The sequence below is a fragment of the Diachasma alloeum genome, unplaced genomic scaffold (assembly GCF_001412515.2).
Source record: "Diachasma alloeum isolate Michigan unplaced genomic scaffold, Dall2.0 Dall_scaffold_00494, whole genome shotgun sequence".
In the NCBI taxonomy this organism is placed as follows: domain Eukaryota; kingdom Metazoa; phylum Arthropoda; class Insecta; order Hymenoptera; family Braconidae; genus Diachasma; species Diachasma alloeum.
Genome location: NW_021680627.1, coordinates 282264 through 308360, shown reverse-complemented (window position 1 = coordinate 308360; position 26097 = coordinate 282264). Strand labels below are relative to the sequence as shown.

General features: G+C 35.6%; 2 protein-coding genes across 6 annotated transcripts; one reads left to right on the top strand and one right to left on the bottom strand.

Moving 5' to 3' along the window:
* The first annotated feature begins 1958 nt into the window (after window positions 1-1958).
* On the top strand, window positions 1959-10429 carry LOC107042609 (serine/threonine-protein phosphatase PP1-beta catalytic subunit). Of its 2 annotated transcripts, XM_015263719.1 has the most exons (7): window positions 1959-2086; window positions 2630-2704; window positions 5205-5692; window positions 6308-6406; window positions 6611-6850; window positions 6939-7103; window positions 8247-10429. In XM_015263719.1, exons 1-6 carry the CDS (start codon window positions 2035-2037, stop codon window positions 7050-7052), a joined length of 1068 nt encoding a protein of 355 aa, XP_015119205.1. In that variant the 5' UTR covers window positions 1959-2034; the 3' UTR covers window positions 7053-7103; window positions 8247-10429. The 2 variants fall into 2 exon arrangements, with proteins under 2 accessions (XP_015119205.1, XP_015119206.1); XM_015263720.1 differs by lacking the exon at window positions 2630-2704.
* A 269-nt stretch (window positions 10430-10698) lies between these two features.
* Window positions 10699-25091, bottom strand: LOC107042611. Of its 4 annotated transcripts, none has more exons than XM_015263721.2 (8): window positions 24980-25091; window positions 20141-20341; window positions 19909-20062; window positions 18823-18908; window positions 16199-16342; window positions 14712-14963; window positions 13096-13188; window positions 10699-11040 (listed from the first exon to the last, which is right to left on the bottom strand). In XM_015263721.2, the coding sequence occupies exons 2-8, from the start codon at window positions 20250-20252 to the stop codon at window positions 11027-11029; spliced, it is 855 nt and encodes a 284-aa protein (XP_015119207.1). In that variant the 5' UTR covers window positions 20253-20341; window positions 24980-25091; the 3' UTR covers window positions 10699-11026. The 4 variants fall into 4 exon arrangements, with proteins under 4 accessions (XP_015119207.1, XP_015119208.1, XP_015119209.1 ...); XM_015263722.2 differs by having other exon boundaries at window positions 14751-14963; XM_015263723.2 differs by lacking the exon at window positions 13096-13188 and adding an exon at window positions 13467-13530 and having other exon boundaries at window positions 24980-25090.
* Window positions 25092-26097: the final 1006 nt, after the last annotated feature.

Below are 26097 nucleotides of genomic sequence, written 5' to 3'. Positions count from 1 at the left end.
ATACAAATCCAGTAATTTTAATTTACAAAGTTTTTGCCACGAATTTTTTCTAAGAAAAAAGAACATAATGCAGAGAAAAAAACTAGAAAAATTAATGTTACGAAATTTATTTGGATGGGAATAACTCAATAGAAGTGCAGAAAAATGAAACTCTGGTGATTCTCTCTATAAAAAATTTCCTACCAGACATTTCTATTCAGAAAAGTGCGCAGAAAAACTTCGAAATTTCTCAATAAAATGTGTGAAAAGTAATAGAATTATCCTGCGAATTTTTCTACGTAATTCAACGAATTCGAGGTGTTGTTTTCGGTGAGTAGGTGAAGACGGCTGGAATCAGACTAGTTATGGATTTCACTGAACTTTCGAACGGGTTACCCAGGGGTGAACAATCGTGAGAGCCATGGAGGTCAACCTCGAAGGTGAAGGGAAAGATGGAAAGTGAGTGAGAGAGTACATAATGCACGATCGAGTTGAGCATTGAGCATTTCTGTTCCAATTTTTTTTTGTTGCATGCTCGACGGGTGACTTTCATTTCACTACACAGGGGTTTTATTCGGCCGTTATAGGAGAGTTTCGCGACATTTATGCGCGTTTATGAACAGAAATATTTAATAGAATATTTTTGCAGAAAATTCAATTTTTCTATACAACTTATTTCAACTTCCTATTTGACTTATTTATATTTTTCTTTCATTGAGATTTCTCTGTTGAACATTTCGATTCAAAACAATTTTTTTTTTCAATAGAAATCCAACAAAATTCTGTTGTGAATTCGCGAGGTTTTTCTACGAGTAATTTGCACATTTCGATTAGAAAACGTCTAAAAAAATTTTTTTCCAATAAAAATCCAACAGAATTCCCTAGCGAATGTTAGGTTTATCTACAAATAATTTTCAGGCATAGGGGAGGGTGGGGTAAAATGGACACTTTAGACTTTTTTAAAATTATTCATAACTCAGAAACAAATTTATCAGTTGAGCTCAATTTAGGCTCGTCACAAAGGGAAAAAACTGTTCTTTGTATTGAAAAAAAAGAAATCAAATTTTATCAACGTTTCAACCCCTCATTAACATTTGGCATAGGGGAGGGTGGGGTAAAATGAACACTTTAGACTTTTTTAAAATTATTCATAACTCAGAAACAAATTTATCAGTTGAGCTCAATTTAGGCTCGTCACAAAGGGAAAAAACTGTTCTTTGTATTGAAAAAAAAGAAATCAAATTTTATCAACGTTTCAACCCCTCATTAACATTTGGCATAGGGGAGGGTGGGGTAAAATGAACACTTTAGACTTTTTTAAAATTATTCATAACTCAGAAACAAATTTATCAGTTGAGCTCAATTTAGGCTCGTCACAAAGGGAAAAAACTGTTCTTTGTATTGAAAAAAAAAAAATCAAATTTTATCAACGTTTCAACCCCTCATTAACATTTGGCATAGGGGAGGGTGGGGTAAAATGAACACTTTAGACTTTTTTAAAATTATTCATAACTCAGAAACAAATTTATCAGTTGAGCTCAATTTAGGCTCGTCACAAAGGGAAAAAACTGTTCTTTGTATTGAAAAAAAAAGAAATCAAATTTTATCAACGTTTCAACCTCTCATTAAAATTTTTAAAAAAAGTCAAAAGTGTCCGTTTTACCGCAACCTCCCCTATACTTACAGCACCATACTTCCCCCAAGCCAAATGTGCGAAAAAATCCAAAAATCGTCTCCCTAAAGACTTCACAAATCTCTGAAACCCGTGGCAGCACCCCACGTGCGCGAGTTCTATAATTAATCCCCGAAAGAAGCCCTTGTATTTCGCACCGATGAGCCATCGCGTCAAATAAAACTCCCTCCAAAAATAACAGCCCCCCCTCCCAGCCTGCCATACCGACCGCCGTAAAAGTAGTTGAAAAAAAAATTCTCCAACTCCCCCAGTAAAATCGGCGTGCGCATCTCGTATCCTCGAGGCACCAAGCGGTCCACAAACATTGACCCAGTGTTGGGCGATCGTCTCGAGACCCCACGGTTATCAAGTTGGTGGAAAAAATGGCGGATGTCGACTTGAACATCGACAGCTTGATACAGAGATTACTCGAAGGTACGTAAATAAATGAACAATTGTTGTGCCTTAAAAACAAGTGTCACCAATGTATCGTCATTCGATCTGTTCGTATCACGCAAAGCATCAGCCACTCCGCATTAAAATAATGAACAAAAAATAATAAATGAGAAACAAGTGTATCAAGTCGCTCTTCAAGTGCCTCTCGAGTCTCTCCTCACCGTCACTCTCAATTATCCCCTAATTAATGAAATCCATGATGAGTCACTGGTGAAACTCGAACGTAAATGTTCAATTACCAACAGCTTCATGTTTTATTTCACCCGATTTCATGCATCCGGGCATTGACACCTTGCTCTTAGCCAGGTATCCAACCTTGCTCTCGATAATTCATCACCATCTAAGGACAAGGTGCCAATCCACCTCTCTCTCTCTCTCTTTCTCTTTTCACATCATCTCTGTAGATAAAAATATTCTCGATAAACGTCGACTCATTTTTATTGATGAGCCAACAAAAAAAAACAAACATGTCTGTTTCTTCTTTCTACCATGCCTTCTTGTCGGAATAATTTTGCGGTAAAGTATATCACACACAGAATAATGATCAGGTCCAGAAGAAGGGCAGACTAGCTGATATATTCCTTTCAGAGTTTGCTGGTAAAATCGTTGAGAGCAATCGTGTTGTGTAGTTGTTTATTTGATTGTTTTTCTGTATTTGTTGTTTGAGGTGTGAGCATGGTTTACTTGTTTTGTTGTTGTGGTTTTATTAATCTAGGGTGAGATACACGTATTCAGGGCGAAACACTGATTTTTTTATTTTTACTTCAATATCAAGTTGAGTATTTTATTAGATTACAGTTTTTTGGAGGTGATGAAACGTGAGGGACATATATGAAAATAATTCGTAGACAAACCTAGAGAGTTGAATAAAAAATTCTATTTTATTTCTATTGAACTGTCCAGTTTAGTTTAGTTTTTGGTCGATTCTGTTGAAAAATTCCGCATCTTTGCGCCTTTTTTTCAGTCACAATGGAAATTGTTCTACAGAATCAATCAATGGAATTCGATTTTTATATACAACTTATTCCATTGAGAGGCTTTTAATAAAAATTCCTGGGCTCAAATTTTCCAAGCTTTCTTCTATTTTTCAATGAAGAGAGAAGAAAAATGTGGAAAATTTCTATTAAGGAATTCGTACAAAAAATGTCTCAACACAAAGAGTTGTATATAATGATGAAATTCTACAGATTATTAAATCAAATAGTTTCTGTTGGATATTTTTTCTTAAAAAACGCTGTAAAGCTGCGGAATTTTTCACTAGAATTATCCAAACATTAATAGAATTTTCTGTTGTCTTTGTTATTTTTTTCTATGAACTTTCTTCGTGCCTCAAATATTTTTGGGGATTGTCAAAAAAATCTTTGATGCGATTGCGGGAATTTCAAACGAATAATTCCTCTTGACATTATGCCCTGAAACCAACAGTTCTGGGGATAATCTCGTATTCAACAAGGTGTGAATAATCACTTTGTTTTGTTCTGCTCTCTGTTACGTTTCACCACTTCAGTATTGAATTTGATACTTACCCCTGAAACCAGAGGAAACTGTAGTGCTACTTTGATAATTATAAATACATGACACGGTAATAATTAGAGACAATGACCCTTTACCTTCGTCAAGGACTCAGTAACAACGTACAACCCAGTATCGACTCTAAACTTACTTTTTCCCTTTTTTTTTCATTGTGGATTTTTTTATCCAATAACTACCGTGAAATGCATTAAACTGCATGGCTGAGTTCTTCACGGTCGTGTCTATAAATAAAACTGAAAATAATAACGATGAAGGGAATCGATGATATTGGGCATCGAGTGTTTTTCAACTGAATAGACTGTTATCATCCATCCAAGAGTCCAAAGAAACCTTTCATTAAGAAAGTTTATCCATTGTTGAAAGAATCGCATTTATCATGTTCGAGGGGAACTGTACGATTTTTTATACTGATGGGGAACATCTGAGACCAACATTTCTAATTGTTAAGGGGGATACAGAGCTCTAGCTTTAATGGAATTTAGTAAACAAGTTTTTTGTTGCACGCGTTTTCATGCGGTTTTCAAGGGATTTATTTTCAAATTGATAATTCACCTACTGACAGACTCCAAAAGCAAAAATAAAAATAGAGGAGATGTGAAAAATGTACTGAATCCAATGGCGACACGCACAGAAAAAAATCTATCGAAAAACAGCATTCACTGGAGAATTCTATTGAATCTCCACTGGATATCTGTTGAACACTGTTAGTTTTTCGCTGATTGTAATGAATTCCGCAGCTTTTCCGCGCGTTTCTTTCAATAGGAACTGTTTAATAGAGAAAATTAACAGAATTCAGTTTTTAAAAATATAAATTAGCTTCCCTGTGATCAATTCTTCACTTCCTTTCGTTTCTCCTCTCAATCAAATAAAAAAATTTGGAGTATTTAGACAGGAATTTCTAAAGAAAATATTTTAATAGAATAAGTTATAGGGAAAGATCCAATTCTGTTGATTTTTTCGATGAAATATTTCCAGATAATCAGCGCGGATTGGTGGCTTAAAGTTGTTATCAACCTGAAGAAGATAACTGCGTTTATCAGTTATAAACAAAAATTTAAAAATGCATTGAGTCTCGGCGATTTTTTATGAACATCATTAACAGTGATCCGATCCAATATTCGGTTATTGTTTCATATTTTTTTCGTTCCCGAGAAACTCAAATATTTTCTATAAAAATCCCTTCCAATAATGTTCTCTGGTTTTCCCAGTCCATGTTTTTCTCCTTTTGATAAAAAATCAAGCAAAAAAACTTGGAAAATTCAGGAAGAGGAATTTCTGTAGAAAATATCCCAACAGAATGCGTTTTACGAAAAGATCAAATGCTGTTGATTTTTCCGATAATATATTTCTGTATAATCAACCCGGGTAGGCGAACCACAGTATTTATCAACACGAAGATAACTCCGTCTATCAGTTGAAAAAACATTAAAAATACCTCGAGTGCTTGTGATTTTAGACATCCTTAACAGCGAAATGATACGATAGTTGGGTTATTGTTTCGTATTTTTTCCGTTTCCGAGTGCAAAATTTTCTATTCTCAGCGAGGAATATCTTTCTGACGCAGTTCGAGGATGTCGTCCAGGGAAATCGGTTATCATGACGGAGGCTGAGGTGCGTGGATTGTGCCTGAAGAGTCGTGAGATATTTTTGCAACAGCCAATACTTTTGGAATTGGAAGCACCACTCAAAATATGCGGCGACATACACGGCCAATACACCGATTTACTCCGGCTATTTGAGTACGGTGGATTTCCACCCGAGTCGAATTATCTTTTTCTCGGTGATTACGTGGACAGGGGTAAACAGTCTCTGGAGACTATTTGTCTGTTGCTTGCGTATAAGATCAAGTATCCTGAGAATTTTTTTCTCCTGAGGGGCAATCATGAGTGCGCGAGTATCAACAGGATATATGGGTTTTATGATGAGTGCAAGCGCAGGTATAATATCAAATTGTGGAAGACTTTTACGGATTGCTTCAATTGTCTGCCTATTGCTGCTATCATCGATGAGAAGATATTCTGTTGTCATGGGGGATTAAGTCCTGATCTGCAGGTAAATATGGGATTGGTTGGGGGATGTACAGAGTTCATTTCGATCAAATGAAGGAGGATTTCTCCAATTTCAAACCTTTAATTGATTGAAATCAATTCTGGAATCATCTTCATTTTATGGCGATGACTTGTCCCTTGATTTATAATATATCACATCATTCAATTGTCATTCAATTATCACATATATCATATCATTAAATTCTTTGTTAGGGGAAAAGGTTACGAAATGTCAAAACTTGATTGAATTCCCTTAATTTTTACTGAATAATAGAACTCTAATATAAAATTTACCTTTCATTCTATCATCAATTATGAGGAAATGAACAGAATATGTAATTTTCTAGTGAAATTTCAATGAAAATGTTGCTTTTCAAAAATGCTTAGTTTTTTACAGAATTTATTTGTTTTGTTTCTTTCAAAATTCGTTTTGTTTTCTGAAACTTGCGTGGATATCTGTGTAAAAGTGTTAATTGTCCAATTGTCTCTGAAGAGTACAAACACAACTTTCTTATAGCCCACAAAATTCCCTGCAGAAAGACTTGTGATGTGATTCTAGAATCTTCATTATCGAAATGCGAGAATTGACTATTTTCTCAATTTGATTTATAATTTCTAGGGAATGGAACAAATCAGACGGATTATGAGACCAACTGATGTCCCAGACACTGGACTCCTCTGCGATCTCCTTTGGTCTGATCCAGACAAAGATGTTCAGGTACTGAAGATTTCTCGTCATTAAAGTAAAGGAGAAATTACAGGTTTTCTAAAAAAAATTCCTTTACAAAAAAATACAAAAACGCAAAAAAACAAAAAATTACAGGTTTTGTAGAAATTTTTCCTTTGTTTTGTCCTTACGATTTGTTTTCTTCATTTAGTTTTTCATGGATCTATCTTTCATTCTGTTTTTTCGTGATTGCAGGGGTGGGGAGAAAATGATCGAGGTGTATCCTTCACCTTTGGCCCAGACGTAGTATCAAAATTCCTAAACCGTCACGATATGGATCTCATATGCAGAGCCCATCAGGTAGTCGAGGATGGCTATGAATTTTTTGCAAAACGACAACTTGTCACGCTATTCTCAGCCCCGAATTACTGTGGTGAATTCGACAATGCAGGAGGCATGATGAGCGTCGATGAGAATCTCATGTGTAGCTTCCAGGTACCTTGAACGTATTTTATTTCTAAAAACAACTCGACTGTACTTCCTTCACAGTTTATTTATAAAGGTCTATTTTTACAAATGCTAGATTTTGAAACCATCCGAGAAAAAAGCGAAATATCAGTACGGTGGTATGATTGCGGCGCAGACTGGAAGGCCATCAACACCCCAGAAGAATCCAACCAAAAAGAGCAAAAAATGATCGTCATACCCAGCTGATCCTGCATAGCAGTCAACACTCATGTCATTCTAGGTGAGAGCTATTCTTCACTCAAGTGGTGGAAATAATGAGTTCAACGTGATGTTTTTTGGACATTCATCTTGGAAATAACGAGGCTTTTTTTTAGGAGGTGAAAAATATTCCAACGAAAAAGTTTGCTAATAATAAGGGCAAGGAGGGTGAAATGACCCGATTTAAATCATCATTATCTCAAAATCGGCAGTGTGAAATTTAATTATTATTAATATTTTTTTCATTAAAAAAATATTTTTTCAAGCTTTGAAACGAGTCCCCATTATGTAATTTTTCTAGGAGATATTGATGATTGAATAATGTTCATTTTACCTGACTTTCCCCTATTATATTTACCGAATATGTTAAAATCGACTGTTACGTGATAAGTCCTCGTAAGATTTCCTCGAGTTGATTTCACATTTATCTCGGGAATGAGTGAGTTTAGGGTGAAAAGTCAACCAAAAAATTGCCATATTCTCCTAACATAACTTGTTAACAGAAATTTCAAAATCGCCCCGTTACGTAATGAGTTTACATAGTATTTTTGCTGATTGTGAAATTATCTCGAGATAAAAAAAATGTCGAGGAACATCTCGTTGACAAAAAAAATCAAACAAAGTATATTTTTTTCATTTACTTGGAGAATCTTTACTGACATAACATTTACTCTGATCAGTTATGCATTTATCTCGTGATTTAATGTGGAGATATTGCCCGTATGAGGAGTCCCAGAGAAATGTTTCTTAAAACTTCTCTTTCAATTCTCCATTTTCAACACTTTTGTATAAAGAAGATTAAAAAATCGACTTCTCACGTGATGCATTAGCATAATATATTCGTGAACGGTGTCTTCATCTCATAAACTTATTTTTCTAGAAGATTATGTGAAAAAACCTTTCTCATGTGTGAAAAAGAAATCCACAAAAATGTATCTCAATATTGTCTCCTAAAATTCTTTGACATTGAGACAGTATGAAATTCGAATTAGCGTAAAAATCAACTGACACGTCACGATTCGACATATTTCCTCACTCGTCTGCTTGAAAAAAATTCCCCGATATTCCCCGAGTGACAATCCTAAAAATAATTACCCTCAGCACGCCACCTTGTGTCCACATTCATCAAACAATCCTCAACCGTAATCAATCTCGTGTGTTTCAGTTGTGGGACGTCGTATTATCCAATTGAGCCCATAACGCCACAGCCGAACGTATACAAGTACCTCTTCCTCGATTCGCAACGTTTAAATCGTCACTAAAGAAACTAAAAGAGAAAAAAAAAATATGAGGAGAACAGCCATCGGCGGTGAAGAGAGATATGAGTGATGACAGGCTTTAAAATCAGAAAATGAATAACAAATGATGAAAATACGATTGATCATTCTTCCTGTTGACTATTGACAGTTCATTTGTTCTATTATTTTTTCAATGGATTTACTGTTGAATTATTATCAGAGCTTAATTTTATTTCTCATGCATTAATTATTGAAATTCGTACTTCCAGCCTTCAGGAGTGAGGATGAAACGCCTTTAACGTGCATTTCGTGAATGTACTTTATTTATTGCTTATCAAACATTAGGTTAACTTTGTCAGTGATCACTCGTGATCATTGAGATTGATTCATTGAGAATTCGCTTGTCGACTTCGTTAACAGTCAAATTCAATCGTTTTTTTTATTAATTTTTAGTGTGAGATGTTTAGGAGCAGGATACACCTCTTGTGCAACAATTTTTAACGATTTAATTTCTTCTTTTCGTGATGTTTGTTCAGGCATTTAATTTCTCGCTTACTCAGCGGCATCGCACGTCGTTTACGTAGGCATTTTTTTTTCTTTCATTTGATATTATTCATGATCCGTCTCGTCTTGAGTCACTTCCTCAGAAATGATACGCCGACTTGTGTGAGAATGTCTAACCGTGAATTATGTGAATGTGCGAGGGTGAATGATTAGATTTTGTGAAGAGATAAAAAATGATAAACAGTATTTTTTATGGCGATGCCTCTGTATAGATAATTATAAGTTTTCCTCGGAAATTTAATGTGAGGTGGGGGAGGTTGGGGGGGATTCTGTGAAAATTGTTGTAGTGTTGAGATGTACGAAAAAAATTTGTAGAAAAACCTAGCGAATTTGGTGGAAAATTCGATTGGATTTCTTTTGAAATGTCTACTGGCTTTTGGACAATTCTCTTGTTCAAGGGAGAATATTCTATAGAAAAAATCAATGGAATCCGGTTTTTCCAGTCCACTTATTCTATGGATATATTTTCTCAAATTTTCAAAGTTTTTTGTTGAATTTTTTTAATGAAAAAAATAGCAAAAAAATAGGGGTAATACACTAGAATTCCCGCAGAAAATGTCTCAGTAGAAAAAGTTTTATAGAAAGTTAAAATTCTACTGATTTTTTACTATAAAATAGTTTATATTGAACACACGCCCAGCTTCGGAATTCTTCTGGTTTTCCTATGAAATTTTTTCATGCGTGGGAGAACAGGAGATGAGGCAAGGAGGTTTGGATTATTTCAATAATGAGATAATTCAATTATCAATAGTGAAAAAAAATTCCTGCAGCAGTAGATGATTTCGCACATGTCTCTGGAACGAATACTTCCAAAGAAAAATGTCAGGAGATTTCTGTAGATAATTCTATTGGCTACAAAAAATATTTATTGATATTTTTCCCTAGACCCATCGGTTCAAAAGACATTTCTCCATCTCCTGTGATCACTTAACCACTGGTTTTGGTTGATTTTGTTGTTTACGGTAGTAAAAAATATACCAGGTTGTGTCGTAAGATCAAATGATTCGCCTTAGGTGGGCATTGCAATATTCTCGTGTCCTTTCATTGCCGTTTCAGGTAAAAAGAAGAATTAAGAAAAATACAAAATTAAAATAATAATATTAATTAATGGTATAATGATTAGTATAATGAGCGAAAGATGTAAAATTACATGGGATAATTATTATAACTGTACAAACATGATTACTTTTGGTTTATCTGTCGTAGATAATGTGGAGACATTACGATTCTTTGAGATTTTATCCTACCTTTTTGCCTGAAAATTTGTTTTTTCAGGTTTAATCGGGTGGGAATTTTGTTGACGAGGGCATCCCTTGTGCACTTTATTGATTGAATAATACATATTAATATTTCAATTATATTATTATATTATTATTCATGTGTCTATCATTTACATCAAGATCATTATTTTGCGGTTGTTCGACATAACGTAGTACATTAACAGAATCTATAGAGCGACGGCGAAGATTAAAGAATATTGAGAATAAGAAAAACACCTCAAGTTGTAAACTTTCAGATAATAAATATCCCTATTGTTGTAAAAATATTGTGGAATTTTTTCAATGGATTTACCCTATTGGAAAACTTGATTTGAAGATTTTCTGGCGTCAAATGACTCTTCTTTGAACATTCTCTTATGAAAGTCATGAGAATAATTGAAATTGTTTAATTTCTGAAATGTCACTGTTTTTTTTAATGAAAAATGACGAACGCGGTTTTATGATAAACGCAAAAACAACAAAAATATTGAATTTCCGTTCTGCCAGAGCTATTCTTTATTGACCAGGGCGCATAAAAATGAATGAATTTCCATCGTGGAAGTCATGATGTAGATTTATTTCAATGATAACTGGGTACAATGATAACAATTACGTAGAAACAAATTTCAATTTAACAAAAAAAAAGGGACAACTCATAAATTTCTTTTACGATTAAGAATCAATTAATTAATAGTAGGCGAGCTATGGTCGGAGAAGGCCAGCTACTCTGCTCAGCCCGGGCAGTTTCCCACGAGTCTTCTCATCTCTTCGCAAAAATAAATCCAACTTCGTATTCTTTTTCATTCATTGTTTAGACAATTCTTTCGATCTCTTTTCGTTGGTGCGCTTCCTACTTCCGCGAGCAGGGGGATGCACGATATCGTCTAATATTTGTGAGCTGAAAGAAATTGAAACAAAAATAATTACTGCACATGGTCATCGTCAGGTTGGAAAAAAAATTAAATCACGGTTTGACGTTTTTGAATGTAAAACCATTCTTTGGCAATTGGGGTTCACTCAATATTCGACATGTATTTCATGTATTATCAATAATTCGAGTTCAAATACAATTATAGAAATTAACTTAATAATGAGGAAAATGACCAATTTTTACAACGAACAAAAATTAATGAATTTGCTGCTGTATTTCATTAGAAGAATAGTGAAAAATCAAGAAGTTTTGAAAAGAATTCTCAAAAAAATGGTCTCATTATTTCATTATGATCGATTAGAATAAAAAATACGTGTTTAATATTTCTCATCGAACATTTATTTTCGACGATAAAAAAAATTAAAATAAATCTTCAACTCCTGGATATTTCTGAGGTACCTTTTTGCAAAATGAAAGAAATTTCAATTTATGAATTAATAATACATGAATAAAACATGACCGCAAAACGCATGGGTCATTGAAAAAAGTAGAAAACATTTCTAAAATAAATTCATGCTTCGGGATACACTGAACGCCGATATGACAGTTGTCCTCGTAATATCGAGAGGTTTAATCTCACTTGCTCTCATCAGGGAACAATTATGGAAAATCGAAGCGGTAAGCGAAGCGTCTACGCTACTACTCGTCCGTTTCACATTTCCCACTGCGCACTTTACCAAAAAAAAAACTAAATAAACGACATTTGCGAGTGTCTGTAAAGACTCCTTACAAACTGCACATTTAAAGGATATTCAATGAAGAAAAATCAACTGAATAATTAAAAATAAACGAGATTGTAATATTCTGGCTTACTTGACATAACTGGCACGTATGTCTAATGCCTATATGTAATGTAATGTATCCTTTCTCGCGTCGTATTACCGGCAAACACCGTCATTATGGGTTAATGGAACGTAAGTGCTAGTAGAAAAAATGGTGGTAATGATCTGCCGCAATTGGTATCATTTTTTTTTCTAGTCAATCGACACTTGGAGGTTGTCAAAAGTTTTGTTTCTTGGGGGGAACGAATTACACTCTACATTTTATACTTCCTGATTAATGGACTGAGAGAAAAACTGCAGGGATATCAAAATTTTATGGAAAATTCAGTGATTTCGCTAGAGAATTCTATTGAATTTTTAATTTAAAAAATCAACGCGGAAAATAACTGTAGGTCGGTAATTGGGGCAATTGTATTTCAGGAGTTTTTTAAATTAAATTTAGAAACAAAATGTGAGGCAAAGTATGAACTTTTCCCTCTGCTGGGGATAAAGTATAAAAATGACTGATAAATTTGACCGCATTTGCAATGTTTAATAATTTCTGTTGCATTTTGTTTGTAATTTTCTATTGATTCTTTGATATTGGGGCTCTAGGAGAATTGTTTGGAGTAGTGAAGAAAATATTAATTATTCTCTTCCAATCTTTGTTGAAAATTTTTCTTTAATTATTTTTTAGTTCGTCCCACGTTTTTGACTGAAATTTGTTGGAAAATTCGATAAATTTGTATTTTTTCATGCAACTCAATCCCTCAATATTTTTTCTATAATGAATTTCAAAAACATTGGAAATTTAATGTAAATTCTAGTTTTTCGTGCGGTAAAATTAGTTTCTCTAATGGAGATCAGCACGAAACGCGTACAATTTTCAATAGAATTAGCTAGCGAATGCATTAGATTCTCTATTAAATTTTGACAAAAGTGTGACTTCTGAGTTTGAGAATTCAACCTGGACAACTCACTTCCTTGAACTCCTAAGATGAAAACCCTATTCCACGACTGATTTGATCTCAAATAAAATTCAAATTCACAGCAATAAAAATTTAATCGTAACCATTACTTGAATTTCAAAAAGTTTCGAACAGTCGCTCGCCCTCTCCCAAATAACTGCCAAATTCTCTCACTTACAATTCTCAGTTTTTCAATCAGTGAATTCATGATTACTCATTGATTATTGACACAATTATGAAGGGGTAAAAGGGGATTCATAGACACTTGATCAATATCAAGAATAATTGCTCACGTTTGTTCAATAATATACCATGCTCACTATTGTACCACGGGCTGGTAAAGTGATATCTTGGAACGGGCTGCGAATAGTAATAGTATTTTTGTCCTGAAACATTTTGTATCTCTTGAAAATTTGCAGTCTCAATATCAATACCTGACATACAACATGTAAATGTGCGGTATATTGTTCTTTGGCAGACAATTCACTCTCTACAATAGCATAATACTGAGGAAAATAGTAACAGACTTCATGCTCGCGATGAATAATCAAAAACATGGACATGAAAATATTTAACGTAAAAAAATAATAAATATTAGAATTGACAAAACTTTAATGAATTCGAGGCTTGGAATAATCGTGCTAGCTCATGTAAATCGTGATACCGCGAATTTAAATCCTGATGAGCCTCACGGGGTTACAACAGTGCGAGGAAACCCGCCTGGTTGTCTGGAAAACAAACGACATGGTGAAATTTAATCGAGAACTTTTCAGTGGGATTTAAAAACGCGATTATCCGCTCTTCGGGGGCAGGAGGGGGACTATCAGTTACCGTTTGTTGACCTGCTCGTTGAAAAAACCTGAGATGCGTTCAAAAATATTGAGATAAAATTTAAAAGCGTCATTGCGATAAAAATTGATGAAGTTAGGATGAAATTCAAATTATTCGGCATTTCTCATTGTTACGTTTCTGGATTGAAGTGGTAAAACGTAATCAATGAACCTTTATCATCTAATTAAATACGAAATTACTTTATTATGAGTGCATTTCAGAGGAAATGTCGTGACAATATTTTTATAGTCAATTTGTTTAGATATAAAAATGGTTTTTCGACATTTCGTTGAAAAATAATGAGTTTTTTCAAGATAATTATAAGCTGCAGTAGTAATTTGTCCTGTGTATGATCTAGAATGAACGAGATTCGCAGAAATTAATAGAAGGGAACTTTTTTATAGACAATTTTCTCATCCGCACAAATGATTACTCAACATTTTTGCATGAAATCATCTGAGATGAAAACCCTAGTTTTCAGAATGAAGAGGTTTCGAATTTTTATAAGTCTTTCTAAATTCGCAGAGTCTCAAGATAATTCTATCGTTATTAAAAATATATGTTCAGTTGATCACGTCCTACCACTCAATCTGGAATACCATCCACACTGTTAGAAAATTACTCTTGAAATTTCTGTATATTTCTTCATTGACGAATCAATTAATTTCGTGAATACTCAGACAATTCTCGATTTTCAAGTCCATACGGCACTAAAAAACCTTGAAAATTTTGAAAATTCAGGTAATCACTTTTCTGAATTCTCAACCTATTGAAAATTGAATTGTACGTGATGTTCAATTTTCGCGAAGGGTTTGGAAATTCAAACTTTCATTGAAAAATCAATGATTGTTTACCATGAAAAATCCAATTTTCTTGAATTCTCAAGATGAATGAGAAATTCAGTGAACGCCTTCATTTGAAATTGAATTCAACTTCACAATATCGAAAATTCAGATGACGTTGTGACTGAAATTTCAAGAAATGTCTAACAGTGTAACAATCAGAAATAACGAATAAATCCGAACGTAAAACTGAGTATGAATATTCCTCATTGCTTTATGTGTCTGCCTGAACATACCGAAGGGCCTGAGGGGATGTCTGCTCCACAGGTAATTACGTTTAATGGGGCTGAGGTAGCTGTCCCTCAGATAGAAGGGGCTGGTGCTCCATTGAGCGTAGCTTGGGATATATGGTGCATAACATGGATACCACCATGGATCTCTAGTGAAGGCGGTGACCGGTGCCGATGGCGATGGCTCCAGCATATCGAAGAACGTCTTTCTTCCTAGCTTCAATGGATACGTGTCGAAAAAGTCGTCCAGTAGTTTTCCTAAATGATTTTTTTCAATCACGAGAAAAGTTTATTATCTTTTTCATTCAATCACTAGCTTCATTTTGCCTCATCAGCATGCGAATAATTATCGTTGCGAGAGAATTTTATCTTTCCCTTGGATCAGCAGCGGTTGAATTGATCTTTGTTTTTGGAGAGAGAACATCATTCCCGAATTGAGAATAGAGTTCTTCATTGGAGATTTTGCATATTTTTTGTTGTTGGAAATGAATATGGTTTTCGTTTTTTTTATTTTCTAAATATTTTCTCATGTTGTTTGATGGGGTACATATGGAAAATTCTGCATTCGATGAAATTAACTTTTGAAATATTTTTAAAACTAGGGAAATCAAATTCGCCCTTTTACTTTACTTTTTTCAATTTAGAATTAATTTTTTCTGTCTTACGAATGACATCGTTTGCAATTCTCAAATAGAAATAATCTTTCTGGAGTCTTGAAAATAAGTTGTGAAGTAGTATAAGTCAACATGAATTCGGGGGCAGTTTACTACAATTATCTCTGAACCTGAGGAAAATAGCAAAATTATTTTAGAGAATTCTTTTGATAAAGGTAGATCTAGAAGTGGAATTGATTTGTTTTGCCCCATTGAAGAACTATTCTTAATTCAAGGAAATTTCATGTATCAAAAAATTTAATAGAAAAATTCAGTACTTTCGTTAAAAAATTCTATTGAATTTCCCTAAAAATTATCCTGAAATTCTATCGAACTTTTGCAGTTTTTTGCCAGTTATTTAACAGAAAGATTCAATAGAATTTGATTTTTAGCTTCCCTTACAAAAAAAAGGAGAATTCATGTTCAAAAATGTTTTTATAATAAAACTATTGAATTTTTTCTATTAAAAATCCACCATAAAAGAAAATTTCAATAAAAATCGCAAGAAAAGAAAGAATTCCCAATAGAATACAGAAAAAAAAATTATTTTCAGGGACATGTCTGTAAATTCCGGAGACATATTACTAAAATTATTATAAAATTTTAGAAATCTATCGTCAATTATTCGAAATTTAGTGAGAATGTCACTAAAAATTAGCGATAAATCCCCGGAATTCCAGAATTTCGCACTCGTGGAAATCAGTGACACGTCCCAGAAAGTGAAATCTTTTTGCTTTCTCTGTGACCAAAGAAATCCATTAATTTTTCTCTCGAATTATCTCACACGCATGTCCTCTCCCCGATGCTTGCTTTGAATGCGGTTTTTGCTTGAGTACCAACCGTGTATATCGAACAGCGGTTTCGTAGTCAGGGCGGGACGCTTGTGACGAGCTAATAGGGGCGATGGAGTTGGATACAATCTGTCGATGTCGGCCAGTCGGTCCAAATGATCATTCCACGCTTTATCAGCATCGTACGGTTTCGCTGCGCATTCCAACCCAAGGGGGATTATATAAAGAAACATACAAAACATACAAATAATAGTCATCAATCAATCACCAATGACTTCCGTCACTTGTTATTAATTTTCAATTCTCATCGATTGTCACGTGACCTTCACCACAGCCTCCGCTCTTCACTCGCTGACAGAGACTGACTATTTAACCCTCAACCGAGGGTTTATCGTGAAGATAATGAAGAAAATAAAACATGCCAACCCCCGGAAAAGACAGAAATCACTGGGTATTTTAGTAATTCTGATTCGGGGAGAACATATCATCCAATGTTAGTGATTCACCGATTAAATCCGAAACATTCAGATATTGTTAGGGCGATTCTACACGAATTTCCAGCTTTTTCGAAGTTTGGCGATCACGAGATTTTTCTTGCTTTGAGTAAACTGCATATATTCTATCAAAGTTATAACAATTATGGGGCATCAATGAACATGCCTTCATTACGTCTATCGAGGGAATAGTTTATTAATTATATAATTACAACGTTCGCACGCACGCAATTTTACATTACAATTGAACAATGTCGATTGATTTCTCAATTTGAGATTCAATTGGATGTGTTGCGACGCATTTCCCAAGTAGATCTCGTCACTCTGGGGATCTGCATATTTATTACGAATGCCAGTCTGTCGTCAGAATCAACAAATCGACGGAAAATTAAAGAAAACTCCGTGAGATATCCAGTCTCGCCGATTTCTCAATGTTTTAATCTTCAGCAATGATCCATAAACTTCTTTCTCCCTATTTTTCCACTTTCTCATGAGCTGCTGCTGCCTGAGATTGCTCAAATCAATCATACGGTGGAGATAAACCATTTCGTTTGGTATACCGTCTGAAATCAGTTGGAGAATGTACCAAGTTGGTTGCTGATGCGACAACAAATGCTCCGATGAAACTGGAGTTTGCTGGTGATGTCATTGACAATCAGATGAGTGCACACGAGTGCTGAGAAGACACGATGAGACACCAGGATATTTAACGAATGATACGAGAAGACTGATGAGACTGATCGACTTGGGAATAACTGTCGTTTCAATATTTATTTCATTGACTATTGCGTGCGTGCGTCCGCCTAGTGACGCTTGGATGATCATCAAAAAAATGGAAAAAAATCGGTTTTCAATCTTCTTTTAATGAACTTTCTTTTAACACTAATTAACGATATACAAAGACAGACACATTGGAGAAATACGAGTTTGTTATTTCATAATTAAGGTCTCTTGATCGATGAACCATGCGTACAATTTTTGGAATTAATTCGCATTTCGGGAGATCACGGAATCTTTTTCAATTAACAAAACGGATTCCAATTGTTTTCATGGATTTTTATGGGGTGACCGTCTGTGTGGGATTTTGCATTCTGTTTTCTGGAATTGTTGCTGGTTTTTAGTGATGAAGTGGCTGAGGGCGTTTAATTTTTAATTATGCACAGAGCGATTCCAAAATTCAACGGGTCCGTTACTACTTAGAACTGGAAGTCTTGGGTTGTTCATCGTATTTTCGACTGCAACTTAAAACTCATTTTTCGAAAAAAAATGTTCTGTTTATTTGGAGTTGGTTCCGTGATCTCTTACGATGGATGAATTCAGTAGTAAAGTAACAAAACGAGATTAGTTTTCTTGTCTCCGATCGTCAATATTTCCCGACTGAATGGTACAATTTGAACGAATCATGTCTCGTTTTAAAACTTGAAAAAATACCTTGAGAACTAAAAAAAAATTGGAACATTGTAATTCGCCATTCTCGAGTTATTGACGATTAGAGACTTCATCTCGTTTCATGAATCATTTACTGAATTACTGGACTAGTCGGACTATCCAACTCAATCCATCTCCAGTAACCTAAGAATTTCGTCGATTATTAGATGCACTGGGTGTTGATGAAAACGTTTGAATGAATTAATACAATCTCTCTTCCACGTTTCGTTGAATAAAAAAAACTTTCATGTATATCGAGGTAACGTGCACCCTCGCTCGGAACGAGGGGACCAGGCTCTTTGCGGGCGTGTAACATGGACGACGAGGCTTGCAGGCGGGGGAAAGGATCATTAGGGGCAATGGGATTATCAATGTCACGGGGTAACAGTACAAAAAAGATCCATTCATTTTAATTTACGTGTTAAAACGAGCGGAGATTGATCTTGAACTAGAACCCATGACCCACGACAAAATAAAACGAAAATAAAATGAGACAACAACAGAGGTGAAGAGAGAAAGGAGAGAGTCTTTTTACATATGGAAAATACGTGCTTCTGGACGATGACCCCAGATCCTGACGCTCAAGCGACAGAAAATTGTCAAGAATATCAATTAGTTTGATTCGCGGAATTGATGAACTCGCGCTGTCACTTTTTGATGGTTTAGGTTATTATTTTTTTTTCACGTTTTGGTGAATTTCCCAGTCAGATAGCGAGCTCCGGACGTGGGGGGTCTCGTGCTTAGTACGTACCAGAGAAGCGCTCGACGGGCTTGTACTGGTGGGGGTACAGCTGCCTTGGGGAGTAGCCGTAGATCTCGCGGTGAACGGGTAAGTACCTGAAGCAATAGAAATAAAATTAATTAATAATGAGTGGAACAATGGACGAATGCGATTTCGGTGAGAAGATTGAAATTTCATTCGCACTTTGGTAATAACTTTTAGGGGGGCGACATGGAATTTAATTTGAGGAAGAAAAATCCTTGAATTCGCTATAAAAACATGCGCAGCAAAAACGAATGTCGGAATTTCATAAAACACTAAAAAACGTAGGAATAAAATGAAAATCTGTGAATTTCAGACGAACAGGTGCCCAAACATTTTAATTCCTGTTTGAAATTCAGACAAATTTTCATTTTATTCAGACGTTTTTAGTGTGAAAAATGTCTTCAAAAAGGCGTGTGCAGGGATAGCCATATTTTTAATATTTAATTACCGTTAAATATTGTAGCCATGAATTGAATAACATCACTCTTAAATTTTTTGAGTACTTCAATTCAAATCATCAATTCAAATATTGAAATTTTTAACTATTTTATCAATCAATAATTGAGGTAGGAAGATTGATGATTATTTGCGTAATCGAAAATCCCCTTTTGAGAAATTGGAATTATTCACTTGGTAGTTAATTTACAGTTTCATATCAACAAATTTTAAACACATAATTATTCGAAAAAAGCAGATTATCAACATATTTTAAACCTTCATTAATGTACGGGTCAAGCTCTTGTAATATTGCAAAAATTTAATATTGATGGGGATTCCTGGGTGTGTGAAATTCAGACATTCGTTTTTGATTTTCAATGATTTAAAAATTTAAAAATCTATTTATTAGAATTTTTTAAATTTCTGTTAATTTTTATGGAATAATTGATTTGAAATTGGCATTTTCCACAGATTTTTCCATCGAATGTTGACTTTTCAATGGCAAAATGCTTCAGAATTCCGGTGGAAATGTCACTTCACGAAGACTTTTCTACAATCATTCAAATCTTCTTATTTCCTCCTCTTCAATTCTCACTCATATCGTTTTATTTCGATTTTCGTTGGGATAAGTACCTGTATCCAGGAACATTAATACGATCAGAGGCATGAAGGGGATTGTCATAGATTGACTTTCCGAATGGCCACGACGAGTGGAGCTCGGGGAAGTCGCTGCTGAAGATTCCCCTTGGCCTGCGGGTATGCTCGGGAGCCCTCATGTCATCGGTACCTTGAATCAACCGTAAATGAACGATAAATTAATCGATCAACCGATTGATGAATGCATGTGACAGGGGCTCGAACTCACCCTTGAGAGCTCGCACGTAGCTCTGCCAGAATTTGGCCTTCTTGGTGATTGGCTCGTTGCGGCCAATCATCGCGAGGTTACTCTTGAATCTTGCGTCCATTGTCGTACTCATTTTTCGCTCAGTATTTCTCTCAAATTCGTTATATCGTCACTCCGTGAGAGTTTACTGTCTACTACTCCTACCGACCACTTTCTCGTTCGCTAAAAACGAGATATGAAGGGAATGCAACAACGCTGTGAGAAAAAATTCGGAATTGTACACTGTTAGAAAATTGCTCTTGAAATTTCTTGAATATTCAAGTAATTTTCGATTTCCAGATCCACGCGGCACTGGAAAACAGTGAAAATTGGGAAAATTCAGGCAAAAAACTTGCCGAGTTCTCAATCTATCAAAAATTCAGTTGCCTTTGATGTTCAATTTTTACAATAAGTTTGAAAATTCAAGCTTTCATTGAAATATCAATGATGGCTTGCCATGAAAAACCCAATTTTCTTGAATTTTCAAGATGAATGAGGAACTTTATGAACATTTTCACTTGAAATTAAATTCAAACTCACAACACTGAGAATTCAGATGAAGCTGTGACTGAAATTTCAAGAAATTTTTAACAGTGTGCGACCATTTCAGCAGTAATTTTCAAACCGCAGCACTGAATTCGACAATTCGAATTCTGGGGAAAAATCATGAAATTCTCAATTTCACTAAAAATCTAATGAAATTCCAAATTCTAGAATTTTGCTGTTGAAAAATTGAACCAACATTCGCACTTTCTATCAATTTTTTCATCAAATTGGGATCCGTCACGTGATTAAAATTTCCCCGAAATGTCTCGGAAATTTAGAACAGTGACCATTGAAGATAAAGAGAAAAAACAAAAGAGAAATTCCCAGATAATAAACTATTCTTCATGCTCTTCCTCACTGAACTAAATTAAACTAAATTAAACACCAAACTATTCTAATCCTCCTCCCCACGCCCAGAGAAATGGTTTATTTGAATCAAATGAATGGGTTCATTAGCGACATGCTCATACCAAAGCTTCAATTCAAAATTAAACTTGATTCTCATCTTCATTTTTATCCACGTCAAGTGAATAGTCTTCTAAATGTAAACAAATAGTTCGGTGATTCCAATCAACAGTTTATCGAGTAGAAATAGTCAACATGCGATAAACCTCCATTTGGAATAACTAAGTTGTTTTTTCACGTACAATTAAAACATTTTCATTGAAATAAATATTCGTTTATTAATTTCTCTGAAAAATACTGCTGGAATGAGAAGAAAAATCCGAGAAAAAGGAGGTCCATTCCATTTAAATGCGTCATTTCTCGGGTTTCACGATGGATTTCGCATGAATCAAGTTAATCTCCCCCAAATACCCCCCGAAATCACCCAAATATCACTAAATCCCTCGAAGAAAAAACAAGATTGGCGCCGTGACGCAAGAGTCCCGGATTTCGCGGCCGTTAAATTTAGTTCAGTGATGCAGCCCGGGGCCGGGCAGACTCCCCCGGCCATTTTTAGCTTCTGTGCCTCTTCAACGCGCACGAAAACAGGTGGACCGAGGCTTCGCAACGAAACCTGCGTCCCACCATTTACCCACGGGACTCGCGTCGTTACACTTTCGTGTGACTTTGACCGATTTATTCGACCCTCCCCCCTCGCCCTTCATCATACGCTCGGCTGACACTGACCCAATAATTCCACTCGTGTCTGGGATGTCAGGATCCCCGTAATGAACGAACGATCGGATAAAAACCGACGAATCATCAGTGGCGAATTCGCCTGACGATCAAACACCCGGAGTTTTCTTGGCAGGCGCCTCGAATTATCACGTTCAAATCGTATTCCCCTCGATGACATACCGTCTTGCTTAAAAATATCACTGGGGGCTCAAAGCCAAATATTGTGTGCCGCTGATTTGGCCAAAAGCACACCCACAATCTCGTCGTAGCCTAAATTTTTAATGAGTTATTAATTTGAATGGAATTCAAGTGCGACGAGAATAGAATCGAGTCATTGCGTACGGAAAAATAGTGTCTTAAATTAAAATGCGAGAACGTTGAGCGAGATACTTGTGTTCTCCTTTTTAAGAACTTTTTGGATACACGTATGAAGAAATTTTAGAGACGAACTCAACGAATTCAACGGAAAATTTTTGTTTGGGCAAACTTGTTGAGAAAGGGGCAAAATTGTCTCAATTTAAGACAATTTTTTTTCTTTTGTAAGTAGAAACTATTTTATGGAGAAAATCAATAGAGTGTCATATTTTTATACAAATTTTCCTATAAGATATTTTCTATTGGAATTTCGTGACAGGATTTTTCCAAGTTATTTTCACTCTATTTTTCTCCTTTTTCACTAAAAAATCAAATAAAAAAAGTGAGACAATTTGAATTGAGGAATTACAAGCCGAGGAAAAATAAAATTCTATTGATTTTTACTATGAAATATTCCCCATTGAACATTTTTGGTGAAAACAAACGCGCTAAAAAATGATAAAATTCAGACTTGTCCTGAATTTTTCTTAAGACGATGGTATTTTTCTAAGCTATTTTTACGAGAGACAAATCATATTTTTAGACAAATCCCAAGACCTTCGACGTCTTATGAGATATTCAGGCAAAATCCTCGTGACAGTCCACATTTTAACCGATTCGTTTGTTTCAGTGAATTTCTCTCTGAACCGAGTATTTTCGAAAACATTTCTGACAACAAATTTCAACCCCTCTTGCCCATGTCTCCCATTAATTCTACAGAAAAGTTAAACTAATATCTTTGAATTATCATTTGACAGGAATATGTCAATCAAATTTGCTTGCAAAAAATTCAACGGCCGGCGAAAAAGATTGAACTTAAATCCAGTATCTCCGGAGATATTAAAAAAATATCTATAAAATTCTTCGGGACTCATCTCATGAAATAGTGTACCTCTAAATGTCTTCGGAACTAATGGATTCTTTAAAAATTGTCAAAAGATTGTTTTTGCAGCGCATAAACTGTTCCACAAATATTTCTCCCTCAGATTGACAGTCAAAATCAACTTAAGCGGTTTTACCGCTTCGCTACAGATTTCCCAATGGTACAACTTCTATAGAAACATGAAATTCCGCAGATTTTTCCTATAGAATAATTTGTACTGTTCATTTTCTACGAAAAAACGCACAGTGAATCTGCAGAACTGATCAACAGAATTTCCCATCGAATTCGCTAAATTATCCTCCAAAATTTGTTGCACGGAGAGAAAAATTCAATAACAATTACCAGAAAAAAACGTAAAAATTACGTTTCGAAGAGTAATCCGGGTGCGAAGTAAAATTCAATAAAAAATGTGAGTCGGAGCTGAAATTGTACGAATCGCCACGTAAATTCTCCGATTTGTTCCGTAAAAATTAACCAGCCGTCTGATGACTCACCGCTGTGGGGACAAAAGCCGTTCGGTAATTTTTCCCCAACGATTGAGAAATTTGACGGAAAGGAACGTAGAAATAACTCACCAGCTTCACAAAAATTGTTGAACGTTCAAGAATTTTTTATTTTGGCAAGTTTCTGTATGATTTTACTTCTTCTTCGGGAAAAATTACGTGACAATTTCGTACTTTATGCGGTGATGAACCTGCAAATTCACTGAACGTTTCAGATTTCTTCTCTTCCATTCCTACAAAAATTACCGGAAAACGATTCCCGATTGCGGATTACGTGAATTGTTCCGTAATTTTTACTGAATATTTTTCTCCATGTGGTGCGTGCCATCCTAAAAATCCCCGAATTCCTCCTCCGCCCGACATTCAAGTAGTTAAAGTAGCGGTCGAGTCCGGCCTTCTCCGCGCTCCTCATCTCTCCCCTTTAAACTCGATTACCGCCCAGTAACCCCCTCACCCCTCAAACCCCCCGAAATGCGCCGGAAATCGCGAAATAAAATAAAATCTATAAACTAGCGATCACTCGTTCGTGCTCTCGAACCTTAGTGGGTTTGGTAGTCTCGATCGGGGCCTATTTTTAACCAAGTGTATAAATATCGAATGAGATGTTACATAAGCCCGAAACGTGCCAATTTATTAGGATAAACGATACCAACGCCCCGCACACAAGTAAAATAACCGAAAAATCATTTGTTTGATTCACTGCATGGGATTAACACCAGGTGGCTCCTCTTCACGGCACAGGGTGGGCAACGAGCCCCCCCCGGTTTATTACATTCAACACACGCATGCAACATTCTCCCGCGATCGATATAGCTCATACTTGAAACGCTCTATATGCGTTTCGGCTAAATGCGTTCTGAATGCGGTTAATGTGTCACCCTGGTGATGGTAGAGGTCATCGGTGGTATTTCATACTGCGCTAGGTGTCTACTGCAGTGGGAATTGATAGCATTAATCAAGGCAAATGAGTGGCGAACAGCAGGAGTGATTGAAGGATAATTAATCGAGGGAAAAATGTTTTTGTTAATTTTTTATTCAACATGAATTTCGGATTATTCCGGATAACTGCTATAAATTAATGAGGGATTAACGCACGGCATTCACATCAATCAATGCAATTACTAATCAACAGTCATGATTAATCGGGTTGATATGTGCGGAGCAGAGATTCTCCAGTCATAAATACGAAAATCCAGCGTTTCTTCCACTTCAGCACAAATTGATCACAACAGATGTTTCTCCGTAAATAAATACTCTTAATGAACTTCTTGATTCATAGTCATCCCCAGAAATCACGCACATGTTCGAGTGAACGAGTGAAGAACTTTGAATTGAGAATTCAATGTTTTGTTTTTTGGGGAAAAAAAATAATGATGGAAAAAACTAAACGTATCGATCAAACTGATCAATTACCTAGTTTCGGTTGACCGTTCGGTTCGAGGATTGGACCTAACACTGGGCGTCAGCCGCCAAAAATCGCGAACAAGTATATTCCGGGTGGTTACCCTGAGCGCCACCCTACGACGAGCTTCGGAAGCCAACCCGCGACATTTATGGCAACTTGGTTACTGCACCCCTCACCCTTCCCTTGGAGATGTAGTCTGTTGTCTCCTCCGGGGGGAGATGCTACTTTCTGTCTCTCGTTTGAGTCGGGCCACACATGCAAAGGTCGAGGGAACGTAAAGCAACATGATGCGTCAACAAAAAGCGTCGGTGCTTCCGTTGTTTGTGTCATTGTTGCAATTTGTTTTCTTTTTTTTCGTATTGACGAACGGATTGTCATGATCATCCTTGCTGGTCGCCCACTGCCTCGGCCCACGCGGGATTGAGCTATTCCAAGCCCGTGCATTCAGAATAAGATTCCGTGTTCTCCATGAAATTGCGTTGGCTCATGCGTATTGTGAGGAATTTCACTGCTTATTTTGTTTGGAATTTCTCGGCGTTCATTGGAGCAAGGTCTGGGGGAATACACTGCTGAATAGTTTGGGTAAATTTTTTGGATAGTGATATCGAGGGGATTCAGTGCACAGCAAAAAGTAATGTCCGAATTTCAAACGCCTTTTGTAGACATTTTTTAGACACAAGATCTACGCGCGCGCTCTCGCGCGCGCTGATCTATTCATTTGTTGAAATGAAGAAATGGAATTCATTGAATTTCATTTTCTCATGAATACCTTATAAATATTGATAATGAATCAAAGAGAATTCGACTAATGATTGAAGTGAATAGCGAAGTAGAGTAAAAGAATCTATAAAGAATTTTTCATTTTCAATTAATTATCTTCAATTTTTTTAAATAATCGGTCTCCATAAAAGGACAGAATTTATTAATTTCACCGATAATATATATACATGTGAAATATATATATTATAGATATATATATGACGTGAAAAAAAAATTTACCTCTGAAGAATTTGAAATTATGTCACTGAAGAATTTGAAAATGCCGCATGTTTTTTTTGTGAATAACTTCGTGAATAACTTCTTTAAGGATTAGCGGTCAGGCAGTTTCGAGATATTTCGATATAAA